Below are 10,145 nucleotides of genomic sequence, written 5' to 3' on the forward strand. Positions count from 1 at the left end.
TGAATTAATAACCTTACTATTAGAGCACTTTTTCCTGTGGTAACTTGTTTTGGACATTGGGCACTGGTCATAATGGATTTTTATGGTATTGGGTACTGGATGGACTAATGGATTTTCCTCTGGACTAATGTTAAAAATAACCGCTGTTATATAATCAGGTAGTGGCTGTGTGTGCTGCTTTGTTGTGTTGTGCTTCTTCGACGCAAAAACGGTAAGTTGACCCGGATATGAAAGCCCACAGCTGCTTCCGGTGCAGATTCGTGCCATGTTTTGCTTCTGTTTTTACCTGAGTTTAGTTTCAGATTCAGTCTAGCCCCCTTTTACCTCACTTATTTTCTGCCGTCATGTCCCGGGGGTCGAGTGCGGGGTTTGACCGACACATCACTATCTTCTCCCCGGAGGGAAGGCTCTACCAAGTAGGTCAGTAATGAGAGAAACGGCAGAAAGTGCTCGGTCATCACTGCCCTGCTAACATGCTAACAGCCGCTAGTCACACAGCTTAGAGATGGTTAAACATGTCATCTCAGTGCAGTAGGGTAGGAAAACAGTCACAAGTAAATTACTGTTAAATAAGTGTAATGAAACAGTTAATCCGACTTAACGCAGCAACATAGGTTTCATACAATTAAAGCAAAGCATTTTAGGTAACTGTGACTATAGAGTAATAAAAACAGACTTCACGAGAAAATAAAAGAGTACTAAAAAGACTAAACTGAAACTAGCTCTAGTTTTTGGTCGCGTTTGTCGATAGAGCCGGCATGAGTGCGCACGCGCATGTTTACTGCGAGTAGAGCGTCATCACGGCCTCCTGTCCTTTCTGTCAGGGATACTGTCTCCAAAAACTACCCCCCCCCCCCACCCCCACCCCCTTTCACTCTTGCTGCTATCCTTCTGTCACAGATCATCTGCCTCAACATTTTCGTCTTGTCTCCACCCACTCCACCCTGTCTGCACTCTCCTCTTCATCTCTCTTGTGTACTGTCTGTTGCTTTGGATGATTGACCCCAGGTATTTAAACTCCTCCACCTTCACTACATCTACTTCTTGCATGTACCTTCACCTTTCCACCCGCCTCCTCTCATTCGCATGCATGTCTTCCTTCTGCTGACTTTCATTGCTGTTCTCTCCAGAACATACCTTCACCTCACCAGGCTCACCACTGCTAAAAAAAAAATTAAAGGAGCACTTTTTAATCATCAAATAGCGTCAAGCCACTTAAACTTCTAGGATAATGATCTGGTCAGTTAAGTAGCAGAAGGAGTTGTTCATCAAGTTGAATCAACAGGTGCTCTAGAGGGGCAACAGTGAGTCAAATGGCTTTGCTATATCTCCTAGCACAGTCTCAAGAGCATGGAGGAGATTCCAGGAGACAGGCAGTTACTTTAGGAGAGCCAGCAGGATGTGTATCTGCTCCTTTGTGCAAGGAGGAACAGGGTGAGCACTGCCAGAGCCCTACAAAATGACCTCCAGCATGCCACTGGTGTGAATGTCACTGACCTGGGGGCCCGACATCCTCTAGTGGGCCCTGTGTTCACTGCACCGGAGCCACGGAGTCATTGATTGGCATTTGCCATAGAATACCAGAATTGGCAGGTCCAACACTGGCACTCTGTGCTTTTCACAGATGAGAGCAGGTTCACCCTAAGCACATGTGACAAACGTGAATAGGTCTGGAGAAACCGCAGAGAATGTTGTGCTGCCTGTAACATCTTTCCACATGACCAGTTTGGTGGTGGGTCAGCAATGGTCTGGGGAGGCATATCCATGTCAGACCCTGTAATGGTGCAGTGGGTTGTCAGTTCCTCCCGGTGTAAGACAGTGTCCAGCCTCACGTGGCAAAAGTATGCAGGGATTTCATGGAGGATGAAGGAATTGGTACCATTGACTGGCCCCCATGCTTGCCTGATCTACATACAAACTACTGAGTACCATTTTGAGTTGCTGCAATGAAATTTCAGTAAAATTGACTAAGCCTGTTGCCTCATTTTTTCAGTTTGATTTTTGGGGTTTCTTTGAACTTTTTATTCAGCCATCTGTTGGTTGTTAATTTTAATTTCCATCAAATGTTCCTAACACATTACCTAATCCATATCAGTACGGATATCCAGCATGATTTTTTTCCCAATGAGATCTGATGTGTTTTCAAAGTGTTCTTTTAATTTTTTTGAGCAGGGTACATATATATTACACCCATGTCTTAAATGTTTCCCCTTACAAGTACTCCACATTATTTAAAGCTGTCTTCTAACTAACACTGAAACTAACTAAAATCAAGCAAAAATTAAACATTAAAAAATAATAATATTGAAACAAGTAAACCCGGCCTGGAAATTTAACTATGTGGATTTGAAAGCAAAAATTCAAATAAAGAAAAAAAAGGATAATAACTTTGGTATTAATCTATTAAATTATAATGTGTTTATTTGCATTTCTGTTTAAAGGCTAAGTGAAACAAGGAAATGTAATTACTGATCTGAATAAGTGAGCACATGACTCATAAAAGTTTCCTCGTTCTTCTGTGAGTTATAATTGCTTTCTATTCAATAACCCAGATGGGGAAAAATCATTTCAGAAGAATCTGACAGGGATGTGATGGCATTACAATATGTGATTCATCTGTTAATCTGTGTCACTGAAGAAGACAACTAGGGAAAAAAACAAGGAAGAAAATGGTGCTGTTCACCCTTTTCCATCAGCACCTCGAGGAGTGATATAGTAGTGACTCTGGGAAGTGAAAATTGTAGGGGAATCCATTCAGAACAGCCACATGTTTTTCATAAAAATGTTGACATTTGTTGCCAGCTTATTGATGACAAGGAAGCATTCAAAACAAGTAGCTACTTTGCTTCCTTTTTCAAATGTTCACTCATGATGTTTGTGTATATATTTTTTGCCTGTCAATCTTCAGAGTATGCCTTTAAAGCCATAAACCAAGGCGGGCTGACCTCTGTGGCAGTCAGAGGGACGGACTGCGCTGTGGTCGTGACGCAGAAGAAAGTTCCTGTGAGTTTGCTTTATTTCATATTTCGTTTGCTGCATCCATTGTGGCCCATGTGGCGATTTCCTCTGTTAGCAGTGTCTTTCTTTGTGTTTTTCCTCAGGATAAGCTGTTGGATGCCACGACAGTCTCACACCTGTTCAAAATCACTGAGAACATAGGCTGTGTTATGACCGGCATGACCGGTAAGCAGCAGCGATCATCCGATCGTCAGTCTGGCTTCTTGTCGGGGACAATATTCAGCTTTTTTCCCCATTCTTCTATATTGTTTTAAAAACAGTTTCTTATAAAAATAATTTTTAAAATGTGCTGATTTGGCAGTGGTGAAGCCTCCAAGTGAGCCAGTGGAGCTGTGGTTTGGAGTTAAGATAGCAGATATAGCTGATGTTGCAATAAATCTCACTCATTTACATTTTAGTTATCTTCTTCTTTGGGGAAGACCATGCAGAGTTACCCAGTTACATTAAAACCTCCTCTAGGAGTGATGTAGTAGTGACTCCGGGAAGTGAAAATTTGCAGGGGAATCCATTCATAACATCTATGTGTTTTTCATAAAACTGTTGACATTTGTCGCCAGATTATTGATGACAAGGAAGCATTCAAAACAAGCAGCTACTTTGCTTCCTTTTTAAAATGCTTGATGTTTATGTATATATTTTTTTGCCTGTCGATCTTCAGAGTATGCCTTTAATGCCATAAACCAGGGCCATAGGTGAGTGTGTCCAAACTCACCCTATTTTTTTTTTTTCCCCTGTGGATAATAAAAGTTGTAGAATGAAGAAGAGGAGCAGATTTAAGTGCAGGAGAGAAGAAGACAAACAGCGCTGTCTCAGAGTAAACAGATAAGGGTCATGTGGCACTCATATCTGTTGCTGTTGTTTGTTGGTTTTATTCAAGAAGGGACAGTGTTTAATATGAAGACTCAGGTCGTCATTAAAGTGCCAGCTTTAGCCATACACACTAATATTCATCAGTAGTCTATGGCAGGTTTATGGCTTATATTAAAAAAGAGAGAACATTTAAAGATAAAAATGTACACAAGCTTGTAAGGACTGAAAACTAATAGAATAACGTAAGAGTGGGGGAAAAAAAATCACATAATGAAATTTAGCACAGCAAAGTACCAATACATGGAAAAACATAATAGAACAGTCCACCCAGTCCTTAAAAAGGTTCTTCTCCCACTCCAGCGTGTCTTGGACATTCCCAGCCTCGGGAACCGGGGGAACCTTTAAGACCAGAGGGGGAGACATTTGAGATTACTATGGGTATGAGCAGTGATAAAATTTAGAGCTGGACAGGACAGCAAATAATTGCACATGTGACAAGTCAAACTCCATGAAATATTAAGAAGAGAACAAGTTAACGTCAGTCCCTCCGTCCATAAAAGTCGATTTAATCTAATCATGAGTAGGCAGTGGCACAGATGGTTATGCACCTTCCCAGAAAAGAATATACAACACTCTGACGCAGAGCTCAACAACTGTGGTTAATCTGTTTGGTAGTAAACATGCTGTGATTACTACAAGGATAATACCTTAGTTGAAGAAAATATAACGGGCTTTAATTTCTAATAGCTACTTTACTGAGCCCACAAGTGGCATGACTGTGTTAGAGCAACAGCATAAAGAATACAAATATAAATGGTATAATGAGTACAATATTGTTAAAGTACCACGGGCCCATAATGGAGGCTTTATTATATGAGGTAGTGCAAAATTTTATGTACAACAGTGATAAAAATAATAAAAATGGAGTTAAAGAAAAATAAAAAAAATTAGACTGCAATTGCACAAAAGAGAGTTATAGCAGGTAGGAGTGCAAATGATATTAATAAATAATATTTACAGTTAGAATTACAGTATAAATCTGAGGATCTCCAGCATCTTGATGCATACACCACAGGGGTCACCAGTCACCCCTGTGGTAATAAAAGGGTTGGATATGAGCTTCCTCGGAAAGTAGAGTGTGCTCATCCCCTTCTTGTACACAGCATCACTGTTGGTCCTCCAAACCAGTTCAAGTGAACTGACAATCCATGTAAGCACTCAGTCGGTTCTGTGCTCACCGAATATACTTGTTGCTCAAGTCCAACATGATTGCATCATTGCACAAGTATACATGCCCACTATGGCGTAGGCTCTGTGTTGACTCAACAAAACTAAGCTGGAAGACAACAGTCCCTGCCGTTAAACAGAGGGTGTAGAGCAACTCTTAAGGTCCTGAATCAACTGGAGTCTTCAAGCAGCTGCTTATTCAGTGAAAATCAGAGGATCCAGAATATTCCTACTTTGCAGTTTTCCCTCCATAGGTATTGATGTGACCCAGAACTTTTTCGCCCTGCAACAAGGTAACTCTAAGAGCCTGCTACCAATCCTAAAGGGATAAACTTGCTATACCATACCAGAGCAGTTAATCAAATTTAATCTAAAATTTAAAAAAGATAAAGCACTTGAATATTATTGTCCTCCAGTACACCCATCCAAACCCAAAATTTGTGGATACTGTTGTCCAAATCTCTCTAGATTACCTAAACTTAAGCAGAATTAAAATGGAAATGAACCCAATCAGACCACCTGTGGGGATAGACCTGACCTGAGGGCCATCACACTTGAATGTGACTTAAGTAATTTATTAAAACGAGCCTGTGTCCAAGCAGCACGCATCAAAATGTTCCTAACAGTAATTTAAAATGACACCATCTGGTCTGTGGTTGTGTGCGAAGTTATTTTCTGTCTCTTCCTTCTGTCCAGCCGACAGCAGGTCTCAGGTGCAGCGTGCACGGTACGAGGCGGCTAACTGGATGTACAAGTATGGCTACGAGGTCCCCGTGGACATGCTGTGTAAACGCATGGCCGACATCTCCCAGGTCTACACCCAGAACGCAGAGATGAGACCACTAGGCTGCTGTACGTGATTTGCATGTGTGTGCATTGAAGATTGTGCATGTTAGGAGCTTTTAGTGAAATCTACACTTTTGCTTTTATTTTGATATCACTCCATGTATTAAAACTGAAACCTGTTTTGTAATTTGAGCATAAATGTAAATGTTTCAGAGGGTTATATAACTTCTTGTTGTTTCTCCTCTCCTGTTTTCATTCCACCCTGCAGGTATGGTAGTGATCGGGATGGACGAGGAGTTGGGCCCACAGCTGTTTAAGTGTGATCCAGCCGGCTACTACTGTGGCTTCAAGGCCACAGCAGCTGGAGTGAAACAGACCGAGGCCACTAGTTTCCTGGAAAAGAAAGTCAAGAAGAAGCTGGACTGGACTTACGAGCAGGCTATAGAGGTAAAAGACACCCAAATACACAAACTATGACCGTAGTATTAATGATGAAGACTGCAGGGTGTTTCCACTGTTTATGGAGCTTTGGGAATGTTGGGGATTTTACAGGATATTCTGTGGACAGCCGAGTAAGGGAGTTAGGTGATTTTGTTTGTATGTCAGGACATGTATGTGAATTTTATAGCTGTGACTCTGGGGGGTAATTTTGTTGAATTGCTTGGTATTTTCCAAGCCACTTGAAGTTGGAATCGGTCATTTGAGGGAGGTTGTAATTTTTGATGTTAAAGGAAGTTCAAACAAGCTCTGCAGTAATTAGAAATGAGGCCCAGCTTCTCCAAATCAATCAGCCGAACTCAATTCCTCAATATTAGTTTCATTTCTTTATAAACTTATTGTTGCAACCCTCCACAACCGTCCCAGTTTTTCATGCAGCTCCTTGGGACAATTAATTGCCCACCCTGGTATATCTAATGAAAGCATGCATTTTTGTCTTTTACATTCATTTTCTGAATTGTGATTTATTAAATATGTTTAAATCTATTTCACAAACTCTCCTTCTTAACAGCTGTCCCCTTTGTCTCCAAACAGACGGCCATCTCATGTCTGTCTACTGTTCTGTCCATCGACTTCAAGCCCTCAGAGCTAGAGATCGGAGTCGTCACTGCACAGGAGCCCAAATTCAAGTGAGTCTTTTTCTGAAACAAAGGGAGAAAGCTTCTTGATAGCTGTGAGTAAGAACACGATCTTGGCTGCAGGTAAAAAGTTGTTTTGTTTTGTTTTCATGACTCAGCTGCTGCATTAAATTAGTTGTGCATAAAAACCCCCAAATTAAAACGAAGCAGGGTATTGCTGATTAAAAGGATGAAAGTGCTAAAATGTCAGTAATGTGTCGGCCGTATCATGTTATTGCTAAATAATTTGAGAAAAAGCGGCCGGTGTTGTAATGGAAATTCCCTAAATCTAAAAACAGCCAGGGGTTGAGATCAAAGCAAGGGCTCACATGTGGAGCTTGTTCTCGATATCCGCATGTGTGCATATGTGTGTGTGCGTGTTGGCGGAATGAAAAATAGGACCATTAAACTGTGCGTTTGTGTTCCAGGATTCTTTCAGAGGCTGAGATCGATGCTCACCTGGTGACTTTGTCTGAGAGGGAGTGAAGGGAGTTGGCAGCTGGTTATGAAAAGGATGATAAACGGTAAACCCCAGAAAGCCAGAAGCATCAGACACACAAAAGGTCTCAGCTAGGAGGAAGATGAAGGAGGAGCTGATATCATCTTCTTCAAAAAGAGATGAACAGTAACACTTAATGCCCCCCCGCCCGCCAATGCTTCCTGGTCGCAAACAGGACATGACATCATCCATGTACCAATCCCTCCTGTGTTTTCCTTCTGCAGCCAGCTGCTAAATGTCTCAGATCATGGACGGGATATTCAGATCAGTCCTTTACATGATACATAAGTGTGACGTGGCAGCTGATGTGAGAGACAGCCACAAGCCGCAGCTCAGCAGCTCAGCCCGAATGACTTCACCTAATGAGTGTGACATGAGCAGATTGGAAGATGGAAGTGTGGTAACACTACAACTACAGCACAATACCTCTTAAATGTGGACTCAATGGTCCTGTAGCTTCACTGTGTTCTGCAGTGCTTCCTGACCATCTTTACTCAGGGCTGCCACTACATGTGCGTCTCTTTTCTTCAACTTTTAAGCCTCCCATCTGCACTGTCTTCAGTTTCACAGTGATGTTTATGGTCTCTGCTCAGTGATAACCCAGGGAACAGCTGCGAGGATTCTCCTATAGCAGCAGTCATTGTCACACTCCTGTTTAAATTTGCTCAGGTCACTAGAAAGTCAGTGTTTTGATCTGCCTGCCCTCTGCTGCAGCTGCTGTACTTCCACACTTCTATTAAACACACACGTTTTATTTAACACTGCAGCTTTTGTGTTTGCTTCTCTGTGCACATTCATTCCTGTCTCTTGCCACGGCTTGCAGCTTTTCTCGAATTTACCCAACAGAGGTACACGTGAAAATGCAAATGTCTGATACAGTCAGCTTTGGACAGTAAATGATCTTTGCCTTGCCAGCACCCTGATGCAAAGCCTGCGTGATGTACAGCTGCACCCACGAGGGAACAGCATGGATAATTTAGGGTAAATTCACAGCCAACGTGCTGTGCATTTAATGCAAACAATTATGGTGCTGCATTCTGTTTTACATTATTTATCTCGTTTTGCCTTACAGCACATCCCTCCTTTCTTAATTCAGTTTTCTTCTATTTTTCAAGTCCAATGAATCCACTATTTTTCCGATGTCTGAGAAAAATGAATTAATCGCGATCTCAATATTCAGGAGACTAATCATGGCTATGATTTTTGCTGTAATTGAGCTTACTCGTGCACTCAGGCGAATGGGGTGAGTGTGTCCAAGCTTTTGACTCGTACTGTATCCTGATCTGATTCTCCCGGGACTGTCTGGAGTTCATGTGTGAAACAGGGCCGGAGGGGGGACATGGGATGGCCCTGCCCACTCACACCAGCGCCAGTGGACTAGTGTACCCTCAAGTTTACAATGCCCAGTGCTGTCTCCGTATTAAGGCTGATGATCAGCCATTTTCGGGTCAAAAGCAAGCACAGAAGCACCATCAGTTTAATTACTCGGTTCACAGTAGTATAGTGCAATCAGCATTACCGAGGAAGACACAGAGCGCATGGGTCTGTGTAGGTCAGACTTTGGGAAATACCCCTCATATCTCTTTGAAACTAAAAAGCAGTCATTCATCAGCTTGTGCAGCTAGTTTTAAAGCATGACCCTACTCAAAAGATAGCAAAACAAATGGACATGTGTTGAGGACATTCTGCGCTCAGTCAGCTGTCCTAGTGTGTAGTGAGGTCACTGATCCACTTCTGCACCCCCTGTTTGTTTCCTGCTTTGCCTCTTCAATGTAAGACAGATATAATTTTGTAACTGTGGCTACATTTCTCCTCCAGTGCCGACCCTGGAGGTGTCATGATAAATGGTGAAGCTTAAGGAATCTGTGGAAGGAGAGATATACCATGTTCTGTACAAGTATTTCTATGGCATACAACACTGCAGTAACTTTAGACCTTAAAGAAAGACAAAAAACTAAATACAAGCAATGTTTGGAGGTTTAGTGAAGTTGGTCTAGTTGACATATAATGAAGTGCTACCCCCTACAGAACTATGGTTAGGCCAAAAATGGAGCAAACTTCAGGCAAAAGAATGTCTGAGATGGTCCACCCACAAATTTGGTGTCTGGGACACCGTGAGCCCTTGAGCTGTAGCGTACGCTATGAAAAATGCACATGGCTACATGTGAAAAAGCTGGAAAGGTCAAGAAAGAGGACTGAAGACTTTTTATTGGCTCGTGTCTATCTTAAAAAGACAAGAACCTCATCCAGTGCAGGAGACATATGGAGCCAGAACAGGATGAACATGTTTTCACTTAACAAGTAGATTCAATTTGAGGAGTACAGTTTTGATGTACTTTATTTAACCCTAAAAATCACCTGATATTTGTGTTCTAGGGTGAAGTCTGTGTTATGAAGCTTTCTTTTTATACTCTTATTATATTTTGGATTTTAACTGTTCTACTTTGTGCTCCATGCCATTAATTTAAAAGCTGTGGTGAGTGGTTTAAAGATATAAATCTACTAATAAAGACCTATCTACTGCTGAGTAGACTTAAATAAAATACATTAAAACTGTACTCATCCAATTCAATCTCCTTGTTAAGTCATAACACATCCACCCCGTTTCCAGATGTGTCCTGTGCTGGATGAGGTTCTTGTCTCTAAGATAGACACGAGCCAGCAAAGAATCAATCAGTCATCTTGATGCT

General features: G+C 41.7%; 1 protein-coding gene across 1 annotated transcript; it reads left to right on the forward strand.

The window, feature by feature from the left end:
- The first annotated feature begins 234 nt into the window (after nucleotides 1–234).
- On the forward strand, nucleotides 235–8,221 carry psma6a (proteasome 20S subunit alpha 6a). Its single transcript, XM_030718566.1, has 7 exons — nucleotides 235–420; nucleotides 2,909–3,003; nucleotides 3,102–3,183; nucleotides 5,752–5,907; nucleotides 6,110–6,288; nucleotides 6,874–6,968; nucleotides 7,385–8,221. Exons 1-7 carry the CDS (start codon nucleotides 345–347, stop codon nucleotides 7,440–7,442), a joined length of 741 nt encoding a protein of 246 aa, XP_030574426.1. The 5' UTR covers nucleotides 235–344; the 3' UTR covers nucleotides 7,443–8,221.
- The last annotated feature ends 1,924 nt before the right edge of the window (nucleotides 8,222–10,145 follow it).

The sequence above is a fragment of the Archocentrus centrarchus genome, chromosome 22, assembly GCF_007364275.1.
Source record: "Archocentrus centrarchus isolate MPI-CPG fArcCen1 chromosome 22, fArcCen1, whole genome shotgun sequence".
Taxonomy (NCBI): domain Eukaryota; kingdom Metazoa; phylum Chordata; class Actinopteri; order Cichliformes; family Cichlidae; genus Archocentrus; species Archocentrus centrarchus.